The sequence below is a fragment of the Tubulanus polymorphus genome, chromosome 6, assembly GCF_964204645.1.
Source record: "Tubulanus polymorphus chromosome 6, tnTubPoly1.2, whole genome shotgun sequence".
NCBI classification, from domain to species: Eukaryota; Metazoa; Nemertea; class Palaeonemertea; order Tubulaniformes; family Tubulanidae; genus Tubulanus; species Tubulanus polymorphus.
Window position 1 is genome coordinate 2,531,713 of NC_134030.1, and position 17,532 is coordinate 2,549,244.

At 35.9% G+C, this 17,532-nt stretch overlaps 2 protein-coding genes across 2 annotated transcripts in view; one reads left to right on the forward strand and one right to left on the reverse strand.

The window, feature by feature from the left end:
- Positions 1-49: 49 nt before the first annotated feature.
- On the forward strand, positions 50-1,865 carry LOC141906933 (V-type proton ATPase subunit F-like). The gene is made up of 5 exons (XM_074796429.1): positions 50-170; positions 318-399; positions 501-583; positions 790-912; positions 1,002-1,865. The coding sequence occupies exons 1-5, from the start codon at positions 120-122 to the stop codon at positions 1,029-1,031; spliced, it is 369 nt and encodes a 122-aa protein (XP_074652530.1). The 5' UTR covers positions 50-119; the 3' UTR covers positions 1,032-1,865.
- Positions 1,866-2,189: 324 nt separating this feature from the next.
- Positions 2,190-17,532, reverse strand: part of LOC141907161 (uncharacterized) — a 51,153-nt gene continuing 35,810 nt past the window's right edge. Inside the window, exons 38-47 of the mRNA XM_074796734.1 lie at positions 17,057-17,200; positions 16,370-16,498; positions 15,855-15,930; positions 15,657-15,712; positions 14,778-14,868; positions 13,561-13,608; positions 11,464-11,517; positions 8,674-8,815; positions 8,090-8,166; positions 2,190-5,577 (exon numbers count right to left, since the gene is read on the reverse strand). Coding sequence (XP_074652835.1) covers positions 5,571-5,577; positions 8,090-8,166; positions 8,674-8,815; positions 11,464-11,517; positions 13,561-13,608; positions 14,778-14,868; positions 15,657-15,712; positions 15,855-15,930; positions 16,370-16,498; positions 17,057-17,200 — 824 coding nt within the window. The 3' untranslated portion in view covers positions 2,190-5,570. The remainder of the gene's footprint in view (positions 5,578-8,089; positions 8,167-8,673; positions 8,816-11,463; positions 11,518-13,560; positions 13,609-14,777; positions 14,869-15,656; positions 15,713-15,854; positions 15,931-16,369; positions 16,499-17,056; positions 17,201-17,532) is intronic.

The following is a 17,532-nucleotide window of genomic DNA, read 5'->3' on the forward strand; positions in this document are numbered from 1 at the left end:
TCTGACTATATCGTGTCGCTCACAACCAAAGCCCGTCATGTGCTGCCATCAGTTCACAGCGGCGAATTGTGAAACTAAAACCCGGAAATTAATCGTATATTTGTCAAATTAGTTCAATAATGGCTCATTCAGCGCAGAAAGGACGATTAATCGCTGTGATCGGCGATGAGGTTGGTTTCTTGTATTTCAGTCTCGTGTTTTAAGAATGTTTTTCTGCTCCTGAAGAATTTTAAACACGTCCGCGAATGATCGTTTCGATCAAATCAATTCAATTTCAATCTCTTTATTGATCTCATGACTGCTGTATCGTATTTCAGGATACATGCACCGGTTTTTTGTTAGGAGGAATCGGTGAATTAGATAAACACAGACATCCAAACTTTCTAGTCGTCGACAAAAGTAAGTTCCAATCATTTCACCCAGACTTGATCTATCTTAAAATTATTGTCATTAAAATTATTGTTTGAAAATTGATCGAACGAAACATTTAATTTTTCTAGATACAAGTGTTGGAGAAATAGAGGAATCATTCAAAGGTTTTGTTGCTCGTGATGATGTTGCTATAGTTCTTATAACTCAAAATGTAAGAGTATTCTCCAAAATTCCATATCCCTCACTGACCCCCCCTTTTGTTTTCTTACCCCTTCAATACACTACTAGCCCTCCAACTCCTTACCCCTTCGATACACACCCTCCGACCCCTTATCCCTCATTGACCCCCTTGTCTTTCGACCCCTTATTCCTTCAATACACCATATTTCTCATTATTGTAATGTTTTCTATTTGTAGATAGCAGAAATGATTCGTCATATTTTAGATAATTACATGGAGGCGACACCTGCAGTTTTAGAAATACCGAGTAAAGATTATCCGTACGACGCTAGTAAAGATTCCATTCTGAGGAGAGCGAAGGTTTGTTTAACAAATTTCACCGTGGTCGCCTGAATTATTGTCTCGAAGTTATGGAAAATCCTCTGTAATTATATATTGTCTATTTTCAGGGTATATTCAGTGCTGAAGATTTCCGATAAGTGTATGCCAACAGCTACAATAATAGAATTATCTGTGAATGTTGAAAACTAGTCAAATCATCAAATATGAAATGTAGCTTCCGATATTTATTAGTTTAGATTAACTGGGTATGAATTGTAATAGATTAATTGGATAAAAAATATCAAGTGGTTTGAAGTATATATTTGGCTATTGACATTCCATACTGTACTTTACTGGAATATATAGTAAATAGTAATACATGGAGTCTGTATGCTTTCATTGTGAGTCTGCGTCCTCTCATTGTGAGTCTGCGTCCTCTCAATGTGAGTCTGCGTCCTCTCAATATGAGTCTGCGTCCTCTCATTGTGAGTCTGCGTCCTCTCAATGTGAGTCTGCGTCCTCTCAATGTGAGTCTGCGTCCTCTCAATATGAGTCTGCGTCCTCTCATTGTGAGTCTGCGTCCTCTCATTGTGAGTCATCGTCCTCTCATTGTGAGTCTGCGTCCTCTCATTGTGAGTCTGCATCCTCTCGATGTGAGTCTGCATCCTCTCAGTGTGAGTCTGCGTCCTCTCAATGTGAGTCTGTGTCCTCTCATTGTGAGTCTTGTGTCCTCTCAATGTGAGTCTATGCTCTCATTGTGAGTCTTGTGTCCTCTCAATGTGAGTCTATGCTCTCATTGTGAGTCTTGTGTCCTCTCAATGTGAGTCTATGCTCTCATTGTGAGTCTTGTGTCCTCTCAATGTGAGTCTATGCTCTCATTGTGAGTCTTGTGTCCTCTCAATGTTTAAGGGCTTCGTTCGTTGGAATGACGAAGCCCTTAAATAATCTGTAAATACTAACTTGTATATCATCATTGAACAAATAAATATATACAAAACATGTACAGTCATCACGAATTAATCATTTTATTTTGGAGATTTTATCATTGTTCAATTACCGAGATCGTGTGGATCCTTCCAGTCACCTCAAGAAATCTCCATCGCCAAAAGGCAATGTTCCCGAAGCCCCAGAGACAAGCCCACAGTACTAATCCAATACAGTTGACTGACGGACCAGCCAATGGATGGATGCATCAGCTGATTAGTACATGCAATGTACATACAATGTACATATACTCATATCTTATGTACATCCTCCGAAATAGTAAACAAAAGATAAAAACGTTATATTTATAGTTTTTAAAAATAGCATCTATATATTTTGTTTCACAAATACATATTTACATTAATGAATAATACACAGTTTTACAATAGAAAAAGCTTTGACGAATCACCTGGTACCATTTCGGTTTAATATCAAATTCGAAACTAATTACGTATGTTTTCTAAAACGTGTTTCACCAGGAATATTCTTATTGAAAATAATTTACAATATTGAAAACTCTGCCGCGAAAAACCTACCCCGAACTTTCATAGTTGAGATTTCATCGAAATAAAAACTATAATTTAAAATTTCATCTGCTTCAGCCCAAACTAACTCTGATTATCTCGAATTTTCCCAGAAATTGAGAGTAATTGTACAGAGAAAATGAGCCATAAATTTACAGCTCAGATTTTATCCAAGAGTGGTATCCTTTAAACTTTATCTGATTGTACTCTGTGTATTGGAACAGCAGGTCTTGCATCAACGTTGAACAGTTTTCTGCGTATTTGTAGTTTCAATTATACAACGATTTCAAACTCCTTCACCGTAATTACATTTCTATATATATTCATAACTTTATATACTTAGTAATAAGTTTGTAAATGGCGACAGTATTTTATATGTTATTTATGTATGATTTTTATGGACGAATTTCTTTTCAAGGACGTTATTAGTTTTCATGTGGAGTAAATAACTTTTGGACGCAAACAATGAAATAAGCATAAAACATGGACTGGAATACTTCCGTCTACAAACGTTGAAACGGATGGAGTTTTTAAAGGACGGTGATAGACGCACAATACAGCGCTTCAACAATGGAATGTAGTCGTCGTAGCGACCTTTAAATATTCGCATAAATATCTCAAAATCGAACATTAGAAGATTTACTTATGTTTTTAGAAAAAGCAATGACTAGATTTTTGATGACCAAAATTCTGAAATTAATACGATTTCATTTGAAATATGAATGAATATTAATACAAACAGAGATAAACAGATAATTGTAACAAACAACGCATCTTGAAAAGATTCACAGATTCCCGCAAACCGATTTTAAACATGCAATTATTTTTAGAATCTTTCCTAGCAAATATTGACCTCCCTGAACCTGGTTTAATAGTCAGGGGTCAACTTTTATTTCAGAGCCGAATTTTGAACATTTCTGCAATGATTTAGCTCTGAAAAAATCAAATATCAACCCTCGACGATCGAGCCAGTTAACCATAGTCATTGCATTAGTCAGTATCATTCAATAGTTCCTCAACTGACTAATCAATGACTAAAAGGAGTCGGCCATATTTACTATTATGCCAATGATTTACAGCATACTTTCTATACATATTCATGTATGTAATAATAGTACATAAATTTTAATACAGTATTATTGGTATAATAGTAGTTTTCACATACAAATCATAACATAACAGATATAATAACACGAAGACTTATCATTTAAATGGAAATATATTGGTTTAAATGTAAATTGTACGAATTATGCAAATTTCTGCATAATTTACATACATGGATCATTCCATAATTGTTCTGCTATCCCTAGTGGAGAAATGGAATAACCAAGTACATGTATCTATGAAACCAACCCCTGATCATTAATGAATAAAAGCCAAACACTGAACGACATGAATGTCGTCAACTCACTAGAAATTATTGCCTTTTCATTTGGGAATGAACGATTCAGTAGGGAAAAAATAACAAAGCACTGTTTAACAGTTTAACAGATGATAAAAACCTTCAAGAACAATAACCACGATTTTCAAACAGGTCAGAAAACATTGAATAAAGGTCGAAAACTTATCTAAAATTATGCAAATTACTTCAAATGAATATTAATTAAGACCCTGTTATCTGAAATATATCTACACTTTAAAACATTTTCAATGTTGTAAACAAGTCTGAACACAGTCAAAATCGCGGCTTAAGTCTACATTTGGGACCCGATCAATCGGGTTAATGACTTTATCCAAACGACGACCTACCCTAAGAAAATTGGAAATACTAGTTATGTTTCAAAAATACAGAGGAAATGACCTATCCGATAATGACTTTGACTATAGATTCATTTTCAGCAAGATTCATATTCTTACTCCGCGTATAAGCTGCCCACTTTTTCATTTCAATGTCTTTGATCAGAATATTGATAACTAAGTCAGGATTCACCTGGCAGCATCTTAGAATCAGTAACACAATATCATGAGATATTTCTTCTTATGGTTGAAATGTATTGCCACCATTTTGCACAAAATATGTTTATAAAGTAATGACGTTGTTTAAGAAAAGTTTTTAATAATGTACAATGTTGAAAGGTGATATTCGTCAGGTGACTTTTGTAAAAAAGATCTTGGTTCATAGACACAAAGAAGTGAATGATTTGACCCTGTATCCTGTACAGGATTCACATGATATGTATATGTTCACTGCCACGTTCACAGGTATTTCACATTCTCCGGATTGCATGGCCTCTTTAAAGATCACACCACAAAAAATTTTTAGCACATTTTAAAAATAATTCTATCAAATATTTGTTTCAGTAGGAAAAAACTATCTTACACCATCTTATAGAAACTCGAGTAGCTGATTTAACATTTGGAGAAAAACGAATGGATCTTAAACGTCACAACCTTCAATTCGCAATACTTTTTTTCAATAACCATTTTACAAAATACGAATGAGAAGAGAAAGAAATTGAAATACACACATCAAAAAGACTTCATCTTGTGTCCTAACGCTCTCACCAATATAGTCATTTTTTATTAAAAAAAATGATGTTTGATAAAATTGGAAATATCAATCATCTAAGCATACGAGATTCTTAAGTTGAAAGATCTCAGAATCCACAATCATGATTTAGATCTAAGCACAATATGGCCCTAGGCTAATGAATTATAAGACCTTGGTCTTAGAAGATGTCCTGTGGTTTATAGGATATAAGAATTCTAGTAAAACTAACAAACGACGAAGTGTTATATATGGCACAATGATACTATGTAACATTTTGGAATGTTTTTGAATTTTCTTTTCCATCATCTTCGATTTGACACCAATGACAAATATCGGGGAAAACATACGTACTAAATACTAACACTAAGAAAACAAGCGAAAACTACAAAATTTTTATCATGATCAACATTGAAAAAGATGTTTCAACAATTAACATCGCAAAACACCACCGAGAAAGTAGGTTTACGTTTAACGTGGTCAAGACAAAGATCCATTAAAACGCATTGTATTTTAGATCCGTTGTAATAATACTAGTCGTTTAAAAACGTATATATTTTACAAACAGCACAAGATTTTCTACAAAGTTAAGAAAAATAGTAGAAGACGCACACAAGGGGGGAAGCAAAAATTGACGTAACTTTACAGAATAATCTGGAATTTTATCTCCTGTTTAAATCATGTGTCGTGACTTGGTGAATTTATGCCCTGTAAGAAAAATAGACGATTGTCAGAATTAACTCAGCTAATCGCGGCACTTCTATTCCACCAGCCTAGAAGTAGAGGTCTCTTCAACAATCACGGTTAGTTAGTAGACCCCCCGGTTATACAGTCTGATTCGGTACCCATCAAGAGTACAGCAAGGCTTTTGGTGTCGGCATATTCGATCAAAACAGTGCAGGTCATCGTCATATTGTAACCAGACTGCGGGGGACGGTTTTCCTTTCCCTCAAGAGCTGGTAATACAACCTAACTGCACTCGAGTTAAGTAAATGTTCAGTACTCAGACGGGGGTTGGACGGGATGTAGGCTTCACTCAGACCTGGTAAAAAAAGGTATCACCATCACCAGACTGTGGATATGGTTTGCGTTTCTCTCTGTACTGGATTATTTGAGTTTTCCTAGCCTTGACCTTGCCCTACGGTGAAGGATCATGCATGAGTGCTGTTTGAGTGAGGGTCCCATGTGAGCATTACTGAACGAATCAGCTATTTTAAATGTCCAATACTCGGTTTTCCATACAATGCGTGGAGCACAGATATGACAGTGCATTCGCTGTAAGCATCATCAAATAAAAAACTAATCACCAAAAATATTCCCATATATCAGTAATAACGTAACCAGGTTTTCAAATAGCCCATTATCGCATACAAACAAAAAATGTACCCATTTTTATATTTCAAAAAAAAAACCAAACAAAAAGCAAATAAACTGAAAATTCCAGCTGGTTTAAAAGTTTCTACTGAATTTATACTTATACTTCACATGACCTGATTCAAGGATTTCTTATAGACAGGAATTTTCGAAAGATGGGATATAAAGTTTTGGGTAACGAAATGAAGATTTTGTAGTCAAGATTCAGAGTATGTTGTGGGGGTAGCTAACAGTCCATTGCCAGGTTCAATAACTTTTTACATTAAGAAAATGATAAGAAAAATACATTTCTTACAGTTTAAAGAACATAAACATTTCTCAAAATTCTTGGATTCTTCATTTTGTTTCTTCATTTTTTTAAACTGCATGAAGTATATTTTGTCCTCGTTCTTTCACCGCAATATTCTCATAAAAAGCTTTTTCATGTTTCGTTTTAGTTATAATCAGATGAATAAAGTTACTATACAGAGGTCACTAAGAACTAAGTATAGTGAAAAGCCAGCAGCAATGTGTGATAGAGACCTCTAATTTTACCTAAAGACTCTGTATATAAAACCAGTGAATAGTTAGACCTCTAGCGATATATATCTTAAAAAGATCATATGTACCGTACATATTTTCAGTCAGATTCATCATATATCCCAAGCCATTCTACGTAGTTTAAGTGAACTATATGAGTTTTATATGAAAATTCTGAACAATTGCGCAGCTCATCTTACTTCGAGAATTCTTTGAAACAAGGCAAAAGTGGATTTTGTAACTACAGGACCCATTTTCACAAAACGTACCGTTCAAAAAGTTTCAATTAGGACAATAATTCAAATTTTAAGCTTAAACTTTTTCGACCCCAGCATCAGTTTCATAAACATCGTCAATTCCTAAATTGAATTAAGATAAACTTTGGGTGGTTTCGATTGAACGTATTCCAGTTTAGAAACAGCAATTCCTGATTATAAACTCTCCACCGATCGCTTCTATCAGGTTTACGGATTTCAAACTCTCTACCGGCCGCTTCTATCAGGTTTACAGATTACAAACTCTCTACCGGCCGCTTCTATCAGGTTTACAGATTACTAACTCTCCACCGGCCGCTTCTATCAGGTATACTGATTTCAAACTCTCCACCGATCGCTTCTATCAGGTTTACAGATTACAAACTCTCTACCGGTCGCTTCTATCAGGTATACTGATTTCAAACTCTCCACCGGTCGCTTCTATCAGGTTTACAGATTATAAACTCTCCACCGGTCGCTTCTATCAGGTATACTGATTTCAAACTCTCTACCGGTCGCTTCTATCAGGTTTACAGATTACTAACTCTCCACCGGCCACTTCTATCAGGTATACTGATTTCAAACTCTCCTCCGGCCGCTTCTATCAGGTTTACAGATTACAAACTCTCTACCGGCCGCTTCTATCAGGTTTACAGATTACAAACTCTCTACCGGCCGCTTCTATCAGATTTACTGATTATGCTATTCCGGAATAGGTAGAGCTTGTATTCTGGTCTGAAATGAAACGAACGCGCCAGAAGAGAATTCCGAAATCAGTGGAGACCAATCGAGACCAAACCTGTCTTAATTCATGAAGAAATAAGATCAATTTCAATTTGACTTTTTGTGAAACTGAGCACAGAATGACGTTCTCTTCCCTATTAGATATGGCTGAGGATATATGATATATGATGATATATATTTTGGTGTTGTTGTAAAATGGTTAAGAAAATACTGAAAGCATGCGGCGGCGGCTACAGCAGCATCAATGACGTTAGAAATACTCATTAATGTAACGAGGTTCGCCATCGGTATCGTTATTAGGTTTAGAATTATTAGTAGATGAACCGTACGTTGGATTTTGGAAGGTCGGGTTATCGATTCCGGAGTCGGCTGATTTTCTGAAGTTTGTCGTTCGTTGGTCGTTATTCTGTAATAGATAAAAACAATACGAGTTGTAGCGATCGTTCAGAAGCAAAGGTTCGAGGAAATGCTGCGTTTAATTTGTCTTAAGACTTTTGAAATTTGATCATTTTCTACTTTAAAATAAAATTGGACGAAGATCAGATTTACTCAGATTAAGGTGCAATGATTAAGATGACGTTTTCTATTCAGACCTACAGAAAACCTTGCCCTTCTTGCGACATGGCTAACTTGGACTTTAGACTAACTTCCATAAAAAATAAATCATTTTTTCTGACTTCTTGACATGTTTACAATTTCCTATCCTTAACTCGAACTTTGTCTACCAAAGACCAATTTTGCCAGTCCTAATTTGCCCGAGTCAGGCAAGGTTTACTGCATTGTTACGATATAGTTACCAGATGAAAATCTTTCGACTCAATTCACAAGTAAAACTTAAATTTCTAGATCATTTTCACCTCAACAAATAAGGAATTTCTAAATAAATGATGAGTAAAGTATACAGGAGTCTGACCTGGTTTGAATGTCGGCTGTTTTCAGTCATTTCCATATCATTACGTCCTCCATTATTAGCATGAGCTCGAGGAATATAACCAGGTTCCCACGTTTCCAGGGTTACTTCTTTATTCGACATTTGACTGTGCGCGTTACTTCTTCTGAAAGTGTACGAAATAGAAAATACTTGTTTAAAGTTTAGGTCGCAAGATTCTTGGCCGATTTTAGAGACTGTCTGGTGTTAACTTTAGCCCAGGAGCTCATTCATGATCAATTGGATTAGCCCCAGGTTTAAGTTAATACCAGGTTGCGAAAAGGTTTCGGCCTTTTTGATGTAAATTACAAATAAAACTAATATCAACTTGAATGTGAACTTGAAGCGGTTACAATCAGTTCTCAAAATATGCATTAATTTTGTCGCTTTTGCAGTGGATGAAAGGAATAGATAAAACAATAAAAACGAAAATAATCAAATTTTGAATTAAAAATATTCGGGCAGAGGTATTTCTGAAAACTTCATCGCTTTCAAATAAAGAATCATATCAGTGAACTACATCAATGCAAAGTGACTGCAAAAAATGGTGAAATATTTTACAAAGGTTTATTGTGATTCATTTCAGAGTTATAGGTTGGGGGTAATAACACAAATTCAATGAAAGCGCCGTTGAACATTGTATGTATCACAGAGAAAAAGGCGCCATAGAAATTGAATTACTAATACTACTGTTTATTTGAAGTGTTACACATAAAAGCCACCACGCATTGGCAAACAACCATATATATTGTTGTAAATAGTTGAGACTATTTACAGTCTTGATGCATATCATTAAAGGAAACCCACAGTATCAATTGAAGTAATAAATAATTCCAATAAACTCTGAAGATGGGTGGAATATCTCCACCCAAAACGTAAAAAAAAAAACAAGAACAGTTGTTTATATTGATATTGTGGGTTTCCTTCGTAACCATACATTGTTTAGAAACACGTTGATCATGCAATTACATCACATAATGGCACCATGCACCATAATATCATGATCATAACCGTGACTTGACGTTTTTAGTCTGAAATGTGTGATATTTGTTTGGAAGAAGGGATTATCTCGACTCATGGGCTGGGATGGGAACTTATATCAGTTAAATAATGTTCATGTTAGCAAATTCCTAATGTATAAACACAAAATGAATGGTAGTATTCAGCCACTAGGTTCAGAGTTAGTGATTGAACTGAAATGATATCACAGCCAATCAAAACCCTAACCCTAGGTCACCTGACCAATGAGTAGACTACTATACATATTCATAACATCAGGTCATGTGACTGATGGTATCACAGCCAATCATAGCCCTAATCCTATGTCACCTGACCAGTGAAGTGAAGTTCATCCAGGTCATGCGACTGGTGATGTCATAGTCAATCATGGCCTAATCCACACCTGACCAGTTGGTGTTTTCAAAGCCCTATATGGCCTGATTCATTCATTGTTCATGGCCTTAGTGACACCATGGACATATAAACTAGATAGGAGTTTAGTTGTTTATAGGTCCATGGTGACACCAAAGTATTAGGAAATTAATATCCAATGGCCACCAGTTCCTAGTTCAGTTCCAAATAGAGCAGTCTTAAGAATGCCACCGCCTTATTAGGATTAACTAAGCACACGAATTCAATGAGCGAACAGAAACATAGGTTTCACATTGTTTTCATATTAAATGTAAATCGTACCACTGAACTCTACTGATTCATCTGTACCACCAAATATTACATAACGAATAACATTCATAGTGTAGTACACTGAGCTGATCAAGGGCGATATTTCTCTGATCTTATGATCATAGTTGTGATGATGTACGGGGACTGTAGGTTTTTGTACATAACTTTTACGTATAGTGTGCAATTTTAATGTGATTTTGTGTTAATAAGATGGAAAAAAATAAGATTTCTTTTGCAACAGCTACAAACAATATAATCAGAAAACTGCTCTGAATAAAATAAGATTATAAATATTCTGTTACTTTTTTTTAATCAAATATACAAAATTAAATGTTTATTGCGTTAACAATAGAGCACGGGCTTCAAAATAAAAAACTCTTTTACAAAAGCATTATCAGCACTAGAACGTGAGCCACAAATGTACGTATACAATTCACATGACAAAATATCAAATCAGTTCAGGATTTTCGGGGCTGGCACTCATCACATCCAAAATTCAGTAGATGTTGGTTTTTTCTTCATTTTACTGATTCAAATCGAATTTTGATGATTTTGTTCCAACACGAAACACACGATGAAGATTTTGACGACGTTTTGTACAGAAACGGTCTCCGTCCCGTAGTGGACTGAGATAGTTGTGAAGCCACTGAAGAAGTTCAGCCAAGCATGAAATGAAGTTAACGGCCGGTAAACTGTGTAACCATTAAGAGAAGTGACAGTGAAATTACGCACACTCACCAGTGATTGAACCTGGGTCTTGTACACACAGAGCAAACATGCTAATCAGGGCCCGGTTTTATAGACTTTAACCCGGGTTAGCCCCCGGGTCAAAGTCAATACCAGTCTATAAAACCATGCCCTGTAGACCAATAGAACTAGTCCAGTTCGCCGGCGTAACAACTGTACTCCCTAAATACTACCTCAAATTCACGATAAAGATGATTTTGCCATGCAAGCATTCGACAGATAACCAAATAGACCGATTTAATGTTTCGAGACATGTGACTTTCTGGTTGTATAACATTTTGTTATAACACTGTGTTATCATTTACGTAGATAGTATATATACATTTATAGTATTGTACATTGTGTTACCTCTGACTACCCATAGAACCGCGTTTTTCATACCCAACATATTGTGGTGTATGTCTACAAAATAAATCGTATTCATTCATACGTGACTTGTGTAAATAAATGATCATTAATATTCATAAATTAATATAGTTGTGGATGAGTTGTGATATAAACCTGGTGTCAAAATGAATCAACGTGAAAACAAGTTGTGCTTTAACTTAATTTCATCGAAATAGAAATTTATCAGACAAATTCGCCGCAGCAATACATGTAAATCAAAATGGACAATTGGCCGCAGCTATCATCCAATGCGCCTGACTATAGAGAGGAGGCGAAGAGGGAGCATTGTTATGGTCGTAGCTGAGGACTTTATTTAGGGAAGCTCAACATGAACAGGTGGTCATAGCTTCATCTGAGAAAGTTACTATGCAATAGTAGCAAAAGCCTGATACTTCTTATGATGAAATCAAGTAACCTACAAAGTACAATCTGTTTTCACGTTTATTGATAAACTAAAGAGCGATATTCAAGTGATTTTTGTGAATGATCTTTTAAGAAATAGTGTTACTGGACGAGTGATGATTTTGTACGCGTAACTTCAATGAAACCTTGTCTACAAAATAAAGCGACTAAATTATATATTGAAGGATTGGATGCTGATATCGCTATAGGTGCAGACATTCAACCTCTATTCCCGGGGTTGGACTCAGTAGGAGTCATTGCCATTTTTAGCATTCTAGAATAACAATAAACAAAAACCGATCAGGAGCCAGTTCCATAGTTCTACGTTAAATGTGACCCCAGTTCAATTAGTTTATCTTCTATTAGTTTATTCTTAAATTTGCGAACTTTAAGGGTCACATCTAAACTCATAACGTCAGAACTGGATCAAGGACTACACCTTAAATACTCACCTTCATAGATTCTACCCCTTTTTCATAGATTCTACCCCATTTATTACATATAGAATTATGGATCTCTAAGTTTGGATTTTGTAGATATTATTTCTATCTCTTTATGTGAAAATGGGCCAGTAATGATGAAGTAAACTCTCAAGATTAGGTAGACTTACTAAAACATAAATTGGAAAATAGATTTTTTACTAGTCAACATTTCAAAAATGCCTTAAAATAAACATTTTAGATAGCCTCAAATAATCTAGAACAAAGTTTTGAAAAAAACCTATATATAGTGTTGTCAATTATGAATACATCTTACATATGATTATATTCTACTGATGATGAAATCATAATCAGTTTTTCTATCGGACTTTAATGTCTTCATATATACGTAGGCTTTACTATAAGCAGAGGTTGTGAAGCAGGAATTTAGTACAATAAATAGGTATATGGAGTGCAGCAGTATGCAACGAAAATAGCTTAATGAAATAAGCAAAACCTAGCAAAAGAACAGCCTCCGTAATAACAGTTTTCAATGCAGAAACCCTATAAGAGGGTCATTCATTTATTATGTACGCATTATGGGTGGGGCAGAGGTGCAATTGTGTACTATAATGCTTAAAGCATTGGGAAAAAGGCCAATTTGGTAAACAAGTGGGAAGGGGGTAGGAAAATACAAATTTATGCGTACGTAATAACTGAGCGATTCCTGTAAGCAGGTTTCACAGTTCTCATTTAGTAATCTAGAGGGTAAAACATTGAAAATGAACTGATTTTTACTCTAATGTCCATATCAACTTTTCTTGCGATGATGCATTATTGGGTGGCTTGGCTCAGTTAGTTTTAGTAGTAAATACCAGGAACAAGGTCTTAGGACCTGAACAAATGGGCTAAAACATTGATTTTTAATCCATTTTATACTGTATTGAAGGATTGTCAAACAGTCTCCGTTGCTGGTCCTATTAAGATGTATGTACTATTAGAACTGACTGAGCGAGGCCACTTGACGTTCCCTCAAACAAAATTGAATTTGACACTGCAGTCAAACTTATGCGAGAACCGTAAAACTGGATCCTGGTCTACTTATAACGATTATTCACAATGAGAAGCTATCGTTGTCTGTTACTAGATGGACAGTGATGATGATGATAATGATGATGAATTATTGTGCTTGGTTCAAAGGTGTACAATAAAAGCATGCGACAGAATATATCTTTACCTAGCATCATCTTCCACAGTCCACAACGTTCTTTCTTTACTCGTTCGCCTAAAATCCAAACATAATCTTCCAGATAGAGAGAGATGCGCGAACAAACGCTAAACGATAATTCCTGAGCCCACATTCAACCCACATCCGACACTCAATGAATTATATATAACTGTAGGAAGATGTATGACGGATGAAACGCTTGAAAATGATACCTGAAACTTAGCATCGTAGTTTTGTGCTATTGATTCGAAATTTGAAAGCAAGCAAATAATTACTCCACTTAGTTTAACTTGATCTCAATATCAGGCTCCAAATGAATGATTTATGAAGCTACAATATAACATAACGATATGGAATCGAAAATAACGATATCTTGAAATCTCACTTAAACTTAATCAAGTATAGGATATCCACTTTTCCCACACCACGATCTGACAAGATGGCCTCCGATTCGACCCTCTATAACTTAATTTCATGAGGCTATTTGAAGAGTGAGGTTAGGTTCAACAAACACCTCCTCGTACTGAGACAATGCATCCAGCAGATATGGGGAGGGAGACAAGTTTTTCATACTATGGCGTGCTCAAGTCTGCAGCAAAGGTAAAGGGTCGATAAGCCTCAGTTGTTAATTGTTTGTGATCATTTGTGTCTCAATTCAGTGATGTTTTTTGTTTGTTTTATAATAGTGTTTTTTGGTGACTATATGCTTCAGAATGAGGAGAGAATCCCACAATGATAATAAAAAGTCCGAAAATGAAACTTCGAGATAGTAGTTTATTTCAACGTTTCGACTATATCCTAATAGTCATCTTCAGGAATAATTATCAGGAATCATTATTCCTGAAGATGACTATTAGGATATAGTCGAAACGTTGAAATAAACTACTATCTCGAAGTTTCATTTTCGGACTTTTTATTATCATTGTGGGACTCTCTCCTCATCGCGTCAACACGGATATAGTGTTCTACCTATCGTGATTATGCTTCAGAAGTTTTATAGTTCTATTGGAAGCAAGTAAAATGATTGTAGAGTAAAGACAACCGAAATGAGTCAAGTTATTGATAGTTTGTGTTGTATTTTGATGTGATGGTTGATCAGAGAGAAGTTAGATCGATGTTTGTGCAAGTTTTTCATTCACCACAAATCAAGAAAGTGCCATTCGAATCGATTTTACACCATACACCCGAACGTACTAGCGTTAGAGACCGATCACGAAAACACTCACCTTCGGAAGCAATAGATCAGTAAAATGATCAGAACAATGAGGAACAATAAGCCGAATATAACTCCGAGACATATAGCAGTCGTACGCATTTCTATAATAGAACATAATACATAATTAGATATCTTATGTTGTATGTAGATGCATTTGTACTACATTATCTAGTATATTCTGAATCTAATCCGTTCCAATCTAGAATGAACTAAGCGTCCAAACTAGTGAAAAGTCTGTTCTAAATTTGGAATATTTTATTTAAAAACGGACCAATTGGGTCTGTTCTTAAGTCGTCCAATCCCGGAACAGAGCTAATTAGAAAGGGCTAACTAGGGATAGTGTGAACACGACCTATGAAACTCTAAATAGCTCTCAAGAGTTTTATTGAAAATGAACAATATGGTCAACTAGTGAGTATAAGCCCAATCCAACACTCCCTCATTTCTGATCCCTATACAGTTCAAGTATCTTACGATCATAATTAGGATCTATTGTTTCAAATTTTTCACCTATGCAACTCTAAATGGCTCTCAGAGTTTTATTGAAAATGAACAATATGGTCTGTTCTAAATTCGTCCAATCCCGGAACAGAGCTAATTAGAACTGGCTAACTAGGGATAGTGTGAACGTAACCTATGAAACTTAAAATAGCTCTCAGAGTTTTATTGAGATGAACAATATGGTCTGTTCTAAATTCGTCCAATCCCGGAACAGAGTTAATTAGAACGGGCTAACTAGGGATAGTGTGAACGCAACCTATGAAATTTAAAATAGCTCTCAGAGTTTTATTGAAAATTAACACTACGGTACTGCAGTTAAACTAGCAAGTATAAGACGAATCCACCACTCCCTCATTACACTGATCCCTATACAGTTCAAGTATCTTACCGTCATATTTAGGATCTATTGTTTCACATCTTTCACCTATGTAGTGATGCGGACAACTGAAAACAACAAAAACAATCCGTAATTTCGAATTCACTCATCGTCGGGATAAACATAAAATCTTCTGATGACAAATGATAACATTCTTTATGATATAGGCTGTTTCAAGCTGGAACGCTGCAGTACGGTTTTACTACTTACCGACAGAAATATCCAGGTTTTGTAGATCTGTATTCACAAACTCCTTCGTGTTCACAAGTATCCGGTTTACATGATTCTAAAATTAATAAACATTCGAATTATTCAAGTTTTCAAACAGTCATCCATTGTTCACATCAATCCGACGACCATCCACCCCCGGCAGGGATTCGAACCTGATGGCATCGAGATTGCCACGGTTCAAAACCCTGCCACACTAGACCGAGAGCGCGGCTATACGCGCAGCTTAGATGATATCATTATTAGCCAATCAGATATTCCGTTTCATTTTACCCCGGGTTTTCCCATTTATAGTTCTTCCGTGAAATTTACCTCAGCGATTACACAACGAGCAATTTGATTGGTGACGCAAGTTTTCATGCGGTAAAGCCGTGCACGGGGTCTAGTGTGGCAGGGGTTTGTGCCGTGGCTGAGTGTAGCGACGCCATCAGGTCGGATCCCTGCCGTGGGACGATGTCTGATGGCTGAGATTAAGAGTAGAATGAATTCATACTTACTTTGACAAGTTTCATTCATAGGATTTGCGCTGTAATATCCGGTATCACAGGCACAGATAAACGATCCCGGTGTGTTCGTACAGTTTACTAAAGGTATGTTTTTACACGTCGTCTCACATTCATTAATATCTACGGAAAAATTCAAACATCACATTTCAATTCATCGTTACATATCTTAACACTAAACCCTTTCAGGGAGGTGTATAAATCAGATGATGGACTTTGCGGTGTATTGATGTAATCAATAATCCGTTTTCATTGTCTTATCAGTAAAAAAGCGTAGGTGGAAAAGGTGGAAAAGGCGCTCTCAGTAAAAAAGGTGGAAAAAGCGCTCTGAAAAATATTGCCATTGCATTTTAAGAAGGGCATGGGAAAATTGTGATGTGCTAATTCTATTATAAAGCGAATCTGTGTCAGAATCTTATATAGAATGCTATAGGAAATGGAAAATTGTGACGGAAACACCGTGTACTCCTTGTGCGCCAGGCTGGATCCACCCCTGTGTACATTTACTATAATATAAATCTCATTTTCAAACATAGATTTCTATACATTGGCTCATGTGGTAGTGTGTTTATCCTACCATACGTCGAATCTGTACCAGAATCTTATATAGAATGCATCAAAGGGTACTTAAAAAGGAAAGACAGGCTGAACATTATCCATAAACAGGGATCATCAACATACCGATACAATCTTCAGATTTTCCAGTCGTGCCAAGCATCCTGAATCCGCTGTTACAAACACATTTATAACTATCCGGCGTATCCACACATTTCGTACTCAGTAAACAGTTGTGAAAAGTGTGACTAGCGGTACATTCATTAAACGCTGAAAATTCAAAATCAGCTTTAGAAATACTATTTATGTCAATTCAGTCAAACATTGTCGAATGTCACCACATTTTTCTCTATTTCTGACTTCCAATTTGTATCATCTAATACAATCTACTTTCCATTGAATTTCGGTTTCGATTCTGGCATTTTCGTTTCGACCAGAATACGCTCTATCAATTAGAGAATAGGATAATCTGTAAAGCTGATAGCGGCAGCCGGTAGAGAGCTTGCAATCCAGAATTGCTATTTGTTAACTAGACTGCCAAAGTGTTTAAAGAGTAGCTATTTGGATAAGTCATCCCAAATACAACTTAAATTAGAGTTTGA